At 42.1% G+C, this 17,285-nt stretch overlaps 1 protein-coding gene across 1 annotated transcript in view; it reads right to left on the reverse strand.

The window, feature by feature from the left end:
- Window positions 1-12,026, reverse strand: part of ANO3 (anoctamin 3) — a 397,666-nt gene extending 385,640 nt beyond the window's left edge. The window contains exon 1 of the mRNA XM_030200697.1: window positions 11,873-12,026. Within this exon, the coding sequence (XP_030056557.1) occupies window positions 11,873-12,026 (154 nt within the window). The remainder of the gene's footprint in view (window positions 1-11,872) is intronic.
- Window positions 12,027-17,285: the final 5,259 nt, after the last annotated feature.

The raw sequence follows: 17,285 nt of genomic DNA on the forward strand, positions 1-17,285 counted from the left end.
TAGTGTATCTAGAGTTTCAGAAACCTTTTGACAAAGTTCCTTATGAGAGACTCTTGAGAAAATTAAAAAGTCATGGGATGGGGTCCTTCTGTGGATTATGAATTGGTTATTGGCCATAAAACAGAAGGTAGGGTTAAATGACCATTTTTCTCAATGGAGGAGATTAAATAGTCGAGTGCCGCAGGGATTCATACTGGCACCAGTGCTATTTAACATATTTATAAATGATCTGGAAATCAGAACAACCAGTGAGGTGATTAAATTTGCAAATGACATAAAACTATTCAAAGTTGTTAAAACATATGTGGATTGTGAAAAATTGCAAGAAGACCGTAGGAAACTGGACGACTGGGCATCTAAATGGCAGATGAAATTTAATGTAGACAAATGCAAAGTGATGCACATTGGGAAGAATAATCCAAACCATAGTTACCTGATGCTAGGGTCCACCTTGGGAGTCCAAGAAAAAGATTTAGATGTAATTGTAGACAATATGCTTATAAATCTTCTCACCGGTGTGTGGCAGTGGCCAAAAAGCAAACAGGATGCTAGGAATTATTAACAAATGGATGGAAAATAAGACCAAGAATATTATAATGCCTCTGTACAACTCCATGTACAACCTAACATTGAGTACTGCATTCAATTCTGGTCGCTGTATCTCAAAAAAAGATATAGCGGAATTAGAAAAGGTTCAAAGAAGAGCGACCAAAATGATAAAGGGAATGGAACTCCTCTCATATGTGGAAAGGCTAAAGAGGTTGGAGCTTTTCAACTTGGAGAAGGGATGGCTGAGGGGGGGATATGACTGAGGTCTATACAATTCTGAGTGCTGTAGAATGGGTCAAAGTGAATCAATTTTTCACTCTTTCAGAAAGTACAAAGACCAGGGGACACTCAATGAAGTTATATGGAAATATTTTTTAAACAAATAGGAGGAATATTTTTTTTCATTCAAGAAATAGTTAAGCTCTGGAACTCATTCCCAGAAGACATGCTAACAGCGATTAGCATACCTGGGTTTAAAAAAGCTTTGGACAAGTTCCTGGAGAAAAAGCTCATAGTCTGCTATTGAGAGTCTTTTATTGAGATGGACATGGGGGAAGCCACTGATTGTGCTGGGATTGGTAGCATGGAATGTTGCTACTATTTGAGTTTCTGCCAGGTACTTGTGACCTGCATTGGTCACTATTGGAAGCAGGACACTGGGCTGGATAGACCATTGGTCTGACCTAGTATAGCTATTCTTATGTTCTTAGTGTTGGTTTACGCAATGGAAATTGTTAAGTTCAAGTTTCAAAAGTGGTAGAAAACCATAGAGAAATCTTTTCAAACTGATTTTTATCTACCATTAGTTCTATTTCATATTTCCATAAGATGTCTTCATTTGACCTTTCTTTACAGAAAAGTCCATTTCTAAATAGGATCACTTGATTCATTTTGGCCAATTTGTGTCATCACATTAATGTCAGTTTGTTCTTTCCACTGAAATTGGGAACAATGATAAACATAATAATTGAAAGATGTAGGACTTTCCTAATAATGCAAAATCTTGTCAGTTCACATTGGTAGAGGTAACAAGTTCGGCGGCCTCTGACTCCTATTATAACTCTTGTCACATCTTGTGACATCCCAGTGTCATCTCTGTCCTTTCTCATCCAGCCCCAGGAGGTAGCAGCTCAGATCAATTTAGCTTCTCGAGCAAAGGGTACAATATTTGTGAATGTGATATGAAAGTCTACTGCTCTGATACATTTCATCTGCTAAAGACTCTTAATATCAGATCGTGATATAAATATTACAGAAGAGCTCAATTTGGCCTCCCAGGTGAAGACAGAATTAATGATGACAGCTGCTTCCTTACAGGTATATGACTATTTCTACATCCAGAAAAAGAGAATATTTTCATCTGTTACATAGGTCCTGCATGTTAATGTATTATTCCTAAAAGCACGTGTCACCTTACTTTCTAACTCTTCTTACTCTTTTACCTATCTATGGGGTTCTTTTACTAAGGTGCGCTGAAAAATGGCTTGCAGTAGTGTAGGCTCGGGTTTTGGGCATGGGCCAATCCATTTTTCAGCGCGCCTGTAAAAAAAGCCCTTTTTTATTTTTTCCAAAAATGGACACGTGGCAAAACCATAATTGCCACGCGTCCATTTTGGGTCTGAGACCTTACCGTCGGCCATTGACCTAGCGGTAAAGTCTCACGCAGTAACTGGGCAGTAATGACTTATGCACACCAAATGCCACTTGGCACGCGTAGCTGACGCATGCCAGAAAATACAAAATTGGGGGGTACGCACAGCGGACATGCGCCAAAAATGAAATTACCGCAAGGGCCACGCGGCAGCCATGTGGCAACTCCATTTTGGCATGTATTGGACACACATAGATGCTTATGCGGCTTAGAAAAAGGGCCCCTATATGTTCCATATTTGCCTTACCCTTCACTATCAATTAAAAAGTTCTATTACGTAATGTGTTGACATTGTAAGTAGTATACTACGCCATGCTTTATATTGTTAGTTGAATATTTTTCTGGTGTAATTGCCTATTGCTCATGTTTGATCTATTCTTACTGTACACTGCCTTGAGTGAATTCCTTCAAAAAGGCGGTAAATAAATCCTAATAAATAAATAAATAAATAAATAAGTAAGGACAAAAACCTTTATGAATCTGGTCTATAACATTCAAAGTGCAGGATATTGCTAATTTCTTACTTTATCACAGATCTGATTCATCATTGAATTGATTGTCCTGAAGGACATGAACTGTGTTGTGGGTTTCTGAACCCTACAGAAGCCCAATAATGATTTGACTTGTCAGAGGAAAGCCAAATGACTAAAGGCAATGCATGTCCTGTAAATTTGGAATTAATAATAATTTGTCAGTCAAGAAGAACTAGGGCAGAATTAATCTTTTGGGAGACCCAAGCATTTTGGGCCCCCACTTGTAATATCAATAGAGTTTAAAATACCCACAAATGGGCCTCCCCATAATTCTGACTGCAAAGGGAAACCAGCAGAGGAGGAAGAGCAAGTAAGAAGTGCCACCTGCTGGATCATTCTAACATCTGGAGTTCAGTGCACAGGAGCGGGGAGAATAGACAGATGTCTGAGGGCAGTGATGGCTCTGCCCCTTCTCCACACTCCTTTTTCTATCAGCAACTGATTTACCAAGGCAAAAATTGCTGTTGAATTTGCATATCTGAGAGAGCCTCTCTGAAACATCTGGGCCCTTGCATGTGACTTGTTGGCCTATGCCTTAATCTTGCCCTAACAGCGACAGCTCATGATTATTTAGAAGAGAAATTAATACTTTGCCTTTCATCAGAATTTTTATTTGCAAACCTTTGAATTTTGTGCGACAACATAGAATGGCTTAGATGTGTTTAATTTCCTTGGGAAAATGTGATTCTTGCAATCTTCTAACTTTGCACCCTTTCACTTTGCACCAGGCTTCAAAAGGAAAATAACCTGCAGATAGTGAAAAGTGGCAGTTATCTGGATATTTGTGCTGGCTGATGTAATCGGGGGAAGTCTATATATGGTGCCTAATTTTCAGTGTGGAAAAACATTCTAATGGATGCAAGGCACCAAAACAAGGCTGGCAGATCCGCTCAAAAAGATACGCATGCACTAATTTATAGAATAGCAACTGTTTCCGTGTGGATCTGAAATAGGGGTGTGGCCATGGGAGGGGCATGGGCGGGTCAGGGGCATTCCCTTACAATGTGCATAGTGTTATAGAATAGTGCGGATCTGTGTCCAAATTGCAGGCCAGGAGTTACACCTGGTTTCAGTTGGTGTAACTCCTCATGCCCAAGGTTGGGTGCAGATCCCGGCACTATTGGGCTCATTTTCGAAAGAGAAGGATGTCCATCTTTCGACATAAATCGGAAGATGGACGTCCTTCTCCCAGGCACGTCCAAATCAGTATAATCGAAACCTGATTTAGGAAGTCCCCAACTGCACTCCGTTGCAAGGACAGCCAAAGTTCAAGGGGGCATGCGGGAGGCCTAGTGAAGGCGGGACTTGGGCGTGCCTAACACTTGGATATCCTTGACCCATAATTGAAAAAAACAAGGACAACCCTGATGACCACTTGGATGTTTTCACCTGGACCTGCTTTTCTTAAGGCACATAAAGGTGCCCGAAATGACCAGATGACCACCAGAGGGCATTTGGGATGACCTCCCGTTACTCCCCCAGTGGTCACCAACCCCCTCCCACCCTCAAAAAACATCTTTAAAAATATTTTGTGCCAGCCTGTATGCCAGCCTCAGATGTCATACTGAGGTCCATGACAGCAATATGCAGATCCCTGGAGCAGTGTTAGTTGGTGCAGTGCAGTGCACTGCAGACAGGCGGACCCAAGCCCATACCCCCCTACCTGTTACATTTGTGGAGCAAACAGCGAGCCCTTCAAAACCCACCACAAACCCACTGTACCCACATCTAGGTGCCTCCTTCACCTGTAAGGGCTATGGTAGTGGTGTACAGTTGTGGGTAGTGGGTTTTGGGGGGCTAAGCACACAAGGTAAGGGAGCAATTTATGAAGTCCACTGCAGTGCCCCCTAGGGTGCCTGGTTGGTGTCCTGGCATGTCAGGGGCACCAGTGCACTACAAATGCTGGCTCCTCCCATGACCAAATGGCTTGCATATGGTCATTTTTGACATGGACACCTTTGGTTTTGAAAATCGCCGAAAATCAGAAACATCTATGTCTAGGGACGTCCAAATCTAGGGACGGCAAAATTTAAGGATTTGGACGTCCCTGACGGTATTTTCAAAATGAAAGATGGACGCCCTTCTTGTTTCAAAAATACGGGTTTCCCCACCCCTGGATTTGGACGTTTTGCAAGGACGTCCAAATCGCAACTTGGACGTCCCTTTCGAAAATGCCCCTCCATGAGTTATTCTATAAAGGCTGCTGATCTTGGAATGCCCATTATGGAATACCGTTCACCCTTGGATTCTATATAGTACATCTAGAGATTTGCACTGAAATCCAAGCGTATTCTGTAACAACTCGCTTAACTTAATTGGCTTAACAAAGCCAATCAGCATTGTTAACAGCACTTAAACAATATTGAGCACTAATTGGCAATAATTAGAATTTAAATGCACAACTCGCTAAGCATATTCTATAACGCAGTGTGCCTAAGTTCTAATGTGCACAGGCAAAAAGGGGCACGGTTATAGGCATGGAAATCGGCGTTCCATGGGCGTTATGAAATTTACTTACATAGTTATAAAATATAACCCAGTGCACCTAAATCTACACACCCAGTTTTACGCCATGTTTTTGGTGGTGTAAATGGATGTGCATAGTTTTAGGCAGTAGGATATCAACCAAGCATATTCTATATACTGCACCTAAATCTAGGTGCCGATTATAGAATACGCTTAGGTGGAAATGTGTTGTGCATCGATTTTTTAGGCACCAAATATAGAACCCCCCCCCCCCCCCCCCATGCTGAATTTGAAGTGCCATTTACTGAATCCACCGTATATGTGAATTCTCAGTGGCACTGTAGGGATAGTGCTGCTGAAAATCATTGCAGACCGGGCAGTGGTTGAGCAGAGTGCCAAATTGTGCAGACAGCAGCAATAGCCTATCTGGAAAACACTATGATAAATATAGTTATTTCAGTACAATAGGTATCTGCTTAACGGGCTGAATATCTTCAGTGCCCTGATACACTACCCGAATATTTAGTGCCACTTGGATTGCAGTGCTGAAATCAGGTTTATCTTTAAATGCTGACCCCAAATGGTTAAATATTGACCTGACCAAGCTCCATTATTTCCCAGGGCTGACCAAAACCATTGGTAATGTCTCCTCCAATGCAGTCGAGAATATATGCATTCTGCATCCTACTCCCCCCGCACACATATTTTAAGTTGGATTGAGGAAAGACAAATTTCAGACATCCAATCTATATAGGGAAATTGCTATTTACTTGCTGCAATAGCTTTGAAATTACTTTCGTAACAGTGCCGGAGAAAACAATCTTTTCAAATGGAATGCTGTGTTACTGATGGTTTTGGAATCAATTATTTGCCTTTTCCGAATCTGAACAGAAGGCCATTTACACACTCAGGTGTACTTGGTACATTCTTGCCCAAGAGAGCTTACAATTTAAGTTATACCTAAAGCAACAGAGGGTGAAGTGATTTGCCCAGAGCCACAGGCAGATTTAGTGGAAGAAGCAGGATTTGAACTCGGGATTCCCTGGCTCTCAATCAGGTTGCTGCTCTAAGTACTTCTCCCTTTGAAAATGGAGGTAAAGTCTGCGTTAAGAAGTACCCAGAGACTTTACATGTACACGCAGTGTTTGAAATCACCCCTTGGTTGTTTGTAGATCGGTTTCCTGCTTATTTTCTAAAGAGAAGGGCGGCCATCTTCCGACACAAATCGGGAGATGGCCGGCCTTCTCCTAAACCCGGCCAAATCGGTATAATTGAAAGCTGATTTTAGCCAGCTTCAACTGCTTTCTGTCGCAGGGCTGGCCAAAGTTGAAGGGGGCGTGTCGGCAGGGTACTGAAGGCGGGACGGGGGTATGGTTAAGAGATGGCCAGCTTCGGCCGATAATGGAAAAAAGAAGGCCGGCTCTGACGAGCACTTGGCCGGCTTTACTTGGTCCATTTATTTTTAGGACCAAGCCTCAAAAAAGTGCCCCAGCTGACCAGATGACCACCGGAGGGAATCGGGGATCACCTCCCCTTACTCCCCCACTGGTCACCAACCCCCTCCCACCAAAAAATAAAAATATAAACATTTTTGTGCCAGCCTCTATGCCATCCTCAAATGTTATACCCAGCTCCATCACAGCACTATGCAGGTCCCTGGAGCAGTTTTAGTGGGTACTGCAGTGCACTTTAGGCAGGCGGATCGAGGCCCATCCCACCCCTAGCTGTTACACCAGTGGCGTTCCTAGCCTGGATGACACCCGGGGCGGATCGCCGATGCGCCCCGCCCCGAGTGCAGCCACCCCCCTGCAAAATGACACCTCCCCCCCAGGGTGCAGGAAGTAACCTGTTCCGGGGCAGAGGGAGCTGCAGCGAACGAGCGAAGTTAGCGAACTCGGAGCCGACAGGCGTGTGCCGCGGCACCCCCCAGCGGCATGCACCTGGGGTGGACCGCCCCCACCGCCCTCCTCTTGGTACGCCACTATGTTACACTTGTGGTGGTAAATGGGAGCCCTCCAAAACCCACCCGAAACCCACTGTACCCACATGTAGGTGCCCCCGTTACCCTTTAAGGGCTATGGTAGTGTTGTACAGTTGTGGGTAGTGGGTTTGGGGGGGTTTGGGGGGGGGGGCTCAGCACACAAGGTAAGGGAGCTATGCAGCTGGGATCAATTTGTGAAGTCCACTGCAGTGCCCCCTAGCGTGCCCGGTTGGTGTCCTGGCATGTGAGGGGGACCACTGCACTTTAAATGCTGGTTCCTCCCACGACCAAATGGCTTGGATTTGTCCGGGTTTGAGATGGTCGCCATTAGTTTCCATTATCGGCAAAAACCAATGGCAGCCATCTCTAACACCGGCGAACACTAAGGCCTGCCCAAATGTTGAGATTTGGCCAGCCCCGACTGTATTATCGAAACGAAAGGTGGCCGACCATCTTGTTTCAATAATACGGTCGGGTATGCCGCTTTACGGGGCCGCCCTTATAGATGGCCAGTCCTGTTCGATTATGTCCCTCCACATTTCCTTCAAACTGAGATCATGATCAGTGACAATCTGTTCTGCAATGTTAACAAACTAGTGAAATGAATGACTAGTTCAATGTACAAATTTAGATGAAAAGCAAGATCCCTGCTCATGCTGTGCATTCAGCTTTCCAGATCAATGAATGGGCCATTTTTAGATTGATCTGGAATGGAAGCAATCCAATATCTAGTCACCAATGTTAACATTAGCGGCAATGTTTATTTATTTATTTATTTATTTGTTAGGATTTATTTACCGCCCTTTTGAAGGAATTCACTCAAAGCAGTGTACAGTAAGAATAAATCAAATATAAGCAATAAATTACTGCAGTAAAAAAATATTGAAATAAGAATACAAAGCATGGCATGGTATGCTACATTACAATGCCAACACAATACGTAATAGAACATTTTAATAAACAGTGTAGGGTATAAGCACAGATGGAACATATAGCTAGATAAGAGAATAAAAGGAGTTAGATAATAAGGTGAGTAATTTAAAGAACGATGCACATGATGTCAGAGAGATGGTTAAATATTGTCTCAGCTAGGGTAGGAGTGGATAAACATGTCCTGCTGCAGTATGCGCACCCCGTGTCACTCCTTGTGTGTGTGAGTGAGACTGTGTTAGTTACTTCTTCCATTAAAGGCCTGGTTGAAGAGCCAAGCTAAAAGAATCCACAAGCGTGGAGAACTCAAGGGATCCCTACGGGAAAACTCAAATGGAGGAGGGAAGTGGGAAAGAAAACCAGGCTATCTAAAGACAGGACTATGGAGTACTGAAGTAATGCAGTATTTATTGAAAATCGAAGACTCAACACAACATTGTGTTTCGGCCGGGAGGCCTGCATCAGGAGTCTGTGAATCTGTTGTGAGGAACTGAGCGTCCAGAAGTAACGTCAATAAATTATGATGGTCTTTAGAAAGACCGTTAGCGTGGAAATATAACTAGATTGTGAGCAAAGCAATCTGTTGCAGAAATGCATTTCAAATCAGCAATAACTCCCGGCTACTCCGTGCCTTGGGCGGTAAATCCAAATTTGGCGCATGCCATAAACACACAGTAGAAAATATTTTCTAGCACGGGGCACCTACCTGGCAGTAAACGCCAGTTGGTACGAGCTGCATGCTTACCATGTGGGTAGCATGTGAGACCTTACTGCTAGGTCAATGAGTGGTGATAACGTTTAAGGCCGAAAATGGATGCGTGCTGGTTTCAATTTAGTGCACGTCTATTTTCCGGCCTTAAAAAAAGGCCCTTTTTCCTAGATGTAGTAAAAAATGGCCCAGTATATGCCCAAAGGACGAGCTCGCACTACCACAGGCCACTTTTTACCGTGGCTTAGTAGAAGGACCCCAGAGAGTGTCAAAGGATATGGGATTGTTAGAGAGGAGAGAGATGTTGGTGTATTCAGGAAAGCATTACGACTAAAAGACAAAAGAGCCCTTTTACTGAGCTGCGGCAAAATGTGGCATGTGGCAGTGTGAGCGCATCTTTTGGGCAAACGCCAGGCTATTTTTTACTGCATTCTGGAAAAGGGCATTTTTTAAGGGGATGGAAAGTGGACATGTGGAAAAAATTAAAACCAGTGCATGTCCATTTTCAGCCTGAGACCTTACCACCACCCATTGACTTAGCGGTAAGATCTCATGCACTACCTGGGAGGTAGACATGCAGCACGCATCCACTGCTCATACATTTCAAATTCTTGCTGACCTCCTTCCAGTCTGCTCTTTTACTTGCCAAGCAGCATAAGTAGTAGTAGTAGTAGTAGTAGAGGTAAAAAATAGAAAGTACTTTTTATCATGTGTTTTCAGCACATGCCAAATTCAGAATTGCTGCCTGGGGCATGCAGTAGCTACTACTACTTATCATTTTTATAGCGCTACAAGACGTACGCAGCGCTGTACACTTGAACATGAAGAGACAGTCCCTGCTCAACAGAGCTTACAATCTAATTATGACAGACAAACAGGAGAAATAAGAGATAAGGGAATTACTAAGGTGGGAATGATAAAATGCGGGTATTGAACAAGTGAATAAGGGTTAGGAGTTAAAAGCAGCATCAAAAAGGTGGGCTTTTAGCCTAGATTTGAAGTTGGCCAGAAATGGAGCTTGACGTACCGGCTCAGGGAGTCTATTCCAGGCATATGGTGCAGCACGACAAAAGGAACAGAGTTTGAAGTTAGCGATGGAGGAGAAGGGTGCAGATAAAAGAGATTTACCCAGTGAATGGAGCTCCCGGGGAGGAGTGTAGGGAGAGATAAGAGTGGAGAGGTACTGAGGAGCTGCAGAGTGAATGTGCGGTAATGCTGACTTGGCATGCGATGGATCCATGTAGGCCCTTACATGCCTTTGTAAAAGGGTCCCCTAATGTACCTTTTTAACAGAGGGTAATACTAGACGTGAGTGCATCAAAGGATCCAAGGTTGTGGTTCGGAGTATATGGGATTATTTGAAAGGAGAAAGATGACGGCGTATTCAGGAGAGTGTTATGACTAAAAGACAGAGAAAGCAAACACAAGGTCAATGTGTGTAATGCAGCATCCTAGTGCCTAAATTTCGGTGACCTTCCATGTCGGAATTTTCTCCTTTAGGTACAGTCACCCTCCTGAATATTGCAAAAAGATAGCACGTGTTGAAATGTACTCAATGTTAACAATCCTCAGTCTTTAGGAATAGGCTTTAAGCAGTTGATTGCTGCAGTCAAGTCATATTTTCATTATTTACTCTTAACTAGAATTTTTGCTTGAAGATAGATAATCAATTAGGAAGTAGAATGTGGTTAAATTATACTCAGCCATTGTTCATCCCTTGATAACATAAACAACTGTTAAATATCCATAATACATATTGAATTGGAATCTGTCATTTCAAAACTACAGAGTGATTTCAGGTGCAATAGAATATATATAGCTAAGAGAATTGAAGTTTGAGGAAGATTTTGTAAAACGGAGGTGCATTTGTCCATGAAATGTACTCACTTGTGCCTTATTTACAGACTCACAAGCTTTGGTTAAGTGTAAATTGAATGGTCTGATGGGACCTTCTCGTGCCACATCTCGGTCATGTTTAGATGTATTTGGCCAGGTGATTATTTTAGGATCTTCCTGTGATTGTTCAAAAGGCACAAATGTAGTATAAGTCAAAATGTGAACATTTGGTGCATTCCTAGTGAAGGTCATAACAGTGACAGCGAGGAAACCTATCAGAGGGCAGCTGGGATAGATCATACAGCTCAACTGTAACAACAGGACACATTAAAAAGGTGATTCTATAAATGGATGTGTGCAGTTACGTGCACCTTGCACAAGTAAATGCACAGATTTGCACCATGTACATTCCCATATGCACTGCACACTAGTTGATAAGGAAACAGTGCGAGTGTTATGATGCATAAGAGCAAGGAGGTGAACATATGGACAGATCATGGAGTGGTACCAAGCAACACACACGGCTTATATAATATTATTAGTTGTGACATTTACACCATCCAAGTGATCACACCTAACTTTTGACACACCAAGCGGGTTTATGCCTTTATTCCATAATGTCTCGGGCACGCCGTTACAGAATTAGTGCTCATTGTGCCCTATTGTGGCATCTAATTCATAGCTAATTAAATAGAAAGCCTTATAAAAATCATAAAGCTGCATAAAAATTGACAACTTTTATTACATAATTCAAAAAGTATATCAATCCACACACTTTTTAATGTGTGTTGATTTATTGATATATTTTTGAATTATGTAATAAAGGTTGTCAATTTTTATGTAGCTTTATGATTTTTATAAGGCTTTCTATTGTTTAATTAATGTTTCCTAAATTTGTATTATTGATACCTAATTCATAGTGCCAAGTTTCAGAATTACTGGCATTTATGCAGCGCGATGCCGCTTAAGTATTGGAGTTCACTAATGTTAATGGGTCAGTTTATGAGACAGAATCCATATGAGATGATCATCAATACTAGTTTGTTAGTTGTCAATCAGTGTGATTCAAGCTTTCTTCCAGTAGCTGTGCAAAACCCATTTATAAACCCTGTATGACTATTATTTCACTAGAGCAACTGGAAAATGCATTCCCATCGCACTGGAAAAGATTCCAACAGAACTTTACAGTTAATGGATGTGAAAAGTATAAAACCTACCAAAGAGCAAAGGGTCGGAGGAACGGTGCTCAGGGCTGCAGCATTCCACAGATTGGTCATCATTGCTGGTTGTTGAGAGAAGGTCGGAATCTGATGCAGGTTCACAGCTGATTTCTAAAGAGAGGTCATCCAGTTCAATACTTACAACAGACATTGTGAAAAAAAATAAATCCCAGAATGTGGGGGAAAATACCAGTTTAAAATGAGCAAATATTTAATAGACAGTATTGAAAAAACAATAAAAAGATCAAATTAATGCTGAAAAATTTGGAATCCCAATCACCAAAAAGCTGGCAATTGACATATTTTCAAAGATTAGATACAGTTCACTGTGGGGTTTCCCCTTTTCCTGTAGTTTTTCATCAGGTTAAGGAAGATGATGTGATGATGCTTAAAACATTCTCCTCCACTTAAAACATTTTCTGTGGATCGACAGCAGAAGGTAAGTGGAGTGAAAGGAGACATCTGTAAGTCTGCAAAGGTCTGCACTTAAAAAGTTTTCCTAGGAGCAGCTCATTCACTCCTTTTTTTGTTTACAATTCAATGCACAGGCTGGGCGGGGCTAAATACTGTCATTCCCTGTGTGAAGGCGAGTTTTCATCCTGGTCATAACAGTGACTTCTCACGTAGGGTGAGGTTAGCAGAGCCCAGAGCCCTTAACGGGGACTGTCACTGCAGCAACTAGCTGGCTCTGGACGGGATTCGTCCTAAAAGGAGCAGCACAGCAGGACCTCCTGCAATTGTATCTAATATCACTGGCTGAGTGGCATTAGGCCGATTATGTTTCTGTCACTTTATTTGTGAGGGGGAAGTAAAGATGCAGGTGATGAGAAAGTGCTATCTTTGAGCTGCTGTTTGGCTTGTCCTAGCCACTGTTACAGCTCACAAATATCCCAGTAACAGTCACAATTTAGTTTTACATGTCCCTTTTTTGAGGGATTAGAGGAGGAATTGTAGTCTTTACAGTAATTTTGGTTCGTTTTAAGCCCCCGAGTTAATAATGTTAAGAGAGACACCTGCTGGTGAAATAAGGAAACTGCAGGAATAGTATTCATAATACTGAAGTATTTGATGGACTGATGCTTAGAACAACAGCGTTATAGGGAAAAGTGTGGGGAAAATACCACAGAACCAGTGCACAAAAATAACGTGCCAATGCTTAACAACAGTATGCAAATTATAGGTGCGCTGTTCAAGCGGGAGGAATGTGGAATCCCTGTGGATTGAAATTCCATGGGTAAAGGGGAAAAGGATAGTGATAGGAGTGTACTTCCGTCTGACTGGCCAGGATGAACAGATGAATGTAGAAATGTTATTGGAAATTAGGGAGGCTAACAAACTGGGCAACACAATAATAATAGGTGATTTCAATTACCCTGATATTGACTGGTTAAATGTAACATCGGGCATACTAGGGAGGTAAAATTCCTTGACAAATTCAAGGATTGCTTTATGAAGCAGCTGGTACAGGAGCCAAAAAGAGGAGGAAAATTTTTAACCTAGTCCTTAGTGGATTGCATGAACTGATGCTGGAGGTAATGGTGATGGGGCCGCTTGATAACAGTGATCATAATATGATCAGATTTGATATTAGCTTTGGAGTAAGTATACACAGGATATCCAATACATTAGCATTTAACTTTCAAGAAGGAGACTATGATAAAATGAGAAGAACAGTGAAAAAAAACTTAGAGGGGGGGCCGCTTGGGTAAAAAATATTTATATCAGGCGTGAATGCTGTTCAAAAATACCATCTTGGAAGCCCAGGCGAAATATATTCCATGTATTAAAAAAGGAGGGAGGAAGACCAAACGACAGCCGGCATGGTTAAAAAGTGAGGTGAAGGAAACTATTAGAGCTAAAAGAAAATCCTTCAGAAAATGGAAGAAGGATCCAACTGAAAATATAAGAAACAGCATAAGGAATGCCAAGTCAAATGCAAAGTGCTGATAAGGATGGCAAAGAGGGACTTTGAAAAAAAGATTGTGTATTTATTTATTGTATTAATTGGTTGCATTTGTATCCCACATTTTCCCACTTATTTGTAGGCTCAATGTGGCTTACATAAATCCGGAGAGATGGTTGCAGACTCCGGTATGAACAATACAGAGTGGTTAGAGCGGTTAATTAGAATTGGGATGGTTCATCCCATGCAGAATATAGGGTGGGATCTACAGCAAGGGATTGGGTATTGTCCGTCCTAGTTTGATTGTTGTGTTTCATTATTTGGTGTTTATGTCTGTTCTGTGGGGTATTTTTGTAGGTATATTAAAAGCAAGAAGCCGGCAAAAGAATCGGTTGGACTGCTAGATGACCAAGGGGTAAAAGGGGCGATCAGGAAAGACAAAGCCATAGTGAAGAGATTAAAGGAATTCTTTGCTTCACCGAGGAAGATTTGGGAGTGATACCGGTGCCAGAAATGGTATTTGGGGCTGATGAGTCAGAGAAACTGAATGAAATCTCTGTAAACCTAGAGGATGTAACGGGGTAATTTGACAAATTGAACAGTAGCAAAACTCCTGGACAGGATGGTATTCATCTCAGAGTACTGATAGAACTGAAAAATGGACTTGTGGAACTATTGTTAGTAATATGCAGTGGTGTGCTGGAGCAGGCTCTCACAGGCTCACAAGAGCCGGTTGTTAAGTTTTTATGAAATTTGGGAGCCGGTTGTTAAAGTAGGGCCCTCCATGGCTACTTTAACAACTGGCTCCCAAAATGTGGGCTTGGGACCCCTGCTGAATTATCCTTTACTTTGCTGGTGGGGATGCTGAGCCCTGCCAGCCAAGTAAATAGACTACTGCTGCTCCCCGCTCCTTGTTTCCAGCTCTGGGCAGCAGGCTGGGACTTCTCGAGCATGTGAGAGACGTTCCAGCATGCTGCTCAGAGCAAGACGTTGGGAGTGTTGGCAGTCCATTTATTGGCTGCCAGCAAAGGTATTCCTAGTGTGCCCACACGAAGGGAGGGAGGAGAGAGAGTCAAGTGTTGCTCCCCCACCCCCGGCCCTTCCAACTGCAGAGCTGGCTATGTCCGGAGAAAGAGCCTGTTGTTAAATATTTACCAGCATACCCCTGGTAATATGTAAATTATCTTTAAAATCGAGCGTGGTACCGGAAGATGGGAGGGTAGCCCATGTAACGCCAATATCTAAAAAAGGTTCCAGAGGGGATCTGGGAAATTATAGACCAGTGAGCCTGATGTCGGTGCCAGGCAAAATGGTAGAGACTATTATAAAAAACAAAATTACAGAGCATATTCAAAAGCATGGATTAATGAGACAAAGCCAACATGGGTTTAGTGAAGGGAAATCTTGCCTCACCAATCTATTATATTTTTTTGAAGGGGTGAACAAACATGTGGATAAAGGTGAGCCAGTTGATATTGTGTATCTGGATTTTCAAAAGACGTTTGACAAAGTACCTCATGAAAGACTCCAGAGGAAACTGGAGAGTCACGGGATAGGAGGTAGTGTCCTATTGTGGATTACAAATTGGTTAAAGGTGGTTAAATGGTCAGTAAGGGTAGATAGTGGGGTTCCTCAGGGGTATGTGCTGGGACCACTGCTTTTTAACACATTTATAAATGATTTAGAGATGGGAGTAACTAGTGTGGTAATTAAATTTGCTGACAACACAAAGTTATTCAAAGTTGTTAAATCGTGAGAGGATTTTGAAAAATTACAAGAGGACCTTACGAGACTGGGAGACTGGGCATCTAAATGGCAGATGACGGTTAATGTGAGCAAATGCAAAGTGATGCATGGAAAGAGGAATACGAACTATAGTTATGTAATGCAAGGTTCCACATTAGGAGTCACTGACCAAGAAAGGGATCTTGGCGTAATTGTTGATGATATGTTGAAATGCTCTGCTCAGTGTGCTGCGGCAGCTAAGAAAACAAATAGAATGTTAGGTATTATTAAGATAGGAATGGAAAGCAAAAGTGAGGATGTTATAATGCCTTTGTATCGGTCCATGATGCGATCGCATCTCGAATTTTGTGTTCAATTCTGGTTGCCGCATCTCAAAAAATATATAGTGGAATTATAAAAGGTACAGAGAAGAGCAACGAAAAGGATAAAGGGGATGGGACGACTTCCCTATGAGGAAAGGCTGAAGCATCTAGGACTCTTCAGCTTGGAGAAGACATGGCTGAGGGGAGATATGATAAAATTCTATAAAATAACGAGTGGAGTGGAACGGGTAGACGTGAATCGTTTGTTTACTCTTTCCAAAAATACTAGGACTATGGGGCATACGATGAAGCTACAAAGTAGTAACTTTAATACGAATCGGAGAAGATATTTCTTCACTCAATGTGTAATTAAACTCTGGAATTTGTTGCCAGAGAATGTGGTAATGGCAGTTAGCTTAGCGAGGTTTAAAAAGGGTCTGGACGGCTTCCTAAAGGAAAAGTCCATAGATCATTATTAAATTGACTTGAGAAAATCCACTGCTTATTTCTGGGATAAGCATCATAAAATGTATTGAGCTTTTCTGGGATTTTGCCAGGTATTTGTGACCTGGATTGGTCACTGTTGGAAACAGGATACTGGGCTTGATGGACCTTTGGTCTGTCCCAGTGTGACAGTTCTTAAGTACTTATATGTTTTACAGTAAGCAAAGCTCTTGTGCACATGCCCATTCAAACCCTAAAGTGCAGGCATACATCAGCGCTGCTCTTTTGCTCCTTAAATATAAGCTTTTCAAAACTTTGTTTTCACTTGAAAAGCTTACATTTAAGCACAGAAAACAGGTGCCAATGTGTTCTTTCACTTTTGCTCAGATTCCCACACTTTTGTTTCGCATCACCCGGTACTCAAAGGCTTTCATGGGCTTCTTTCCTCTTTCAAATAAAATAAAAAGCAGCAGATTTTAAAAGGAAAATCATGAGAAATCCTGTCTTATAACTCCTCAACACGACCTTGCAAATGGCGGTAGGTTTCCAGCATTAGGGCAGGGTTTGTTTGTGCACTGTTTCTCTGAGCATTGGGAGGGAATAGCTAATAACCTCATTTACATCAGTTTGCCTACATTTAAAAGCAATTGGTGCTAATCTTGGCCTTCTGAGCATTCTGCACACATTAATGCCAGTGCTAGTCGAGTCTAAGGCTGGGGTTAGGTTTTAAGCATTGGCCCATAAGTTTCACCAAGTCTTGACCTAACCACTTATTGAAATTCATTATCCAGTGTGCTGGGTCCTGATCTGTGGAACCAGCTTTCAGTTTTTGTTTGTTTGTTTTTTTTGCATTTGGAACCTTCCCTGTCGTTTTTTAAGAAATTATTAAAAACATTTTTTGGGGGGAAGCATTTGATGCTGATTTTTAATTTGTTGCTTGTGGCCAATGTGTTTGGTCTGGCTGAGACTATGTGCTGGGGTCTGGAGGTATGATGGGTAGACAGTATCCTTACTT

Source organism: Microcaecilia unicolor, chromosome 4 (assembly GCF_901765095.1).
Source record: "Microcaecilia unicolor chromosome 4, aMicUni1.1, whole genome shotgun sequence".
Taxonomy (NCBI): Eukaryota; Metazoa; Chordata; class Amphibia; order Gymnophiona; family Siphonopidae; genus Microcaecilia; species Microcaecilia unicolor.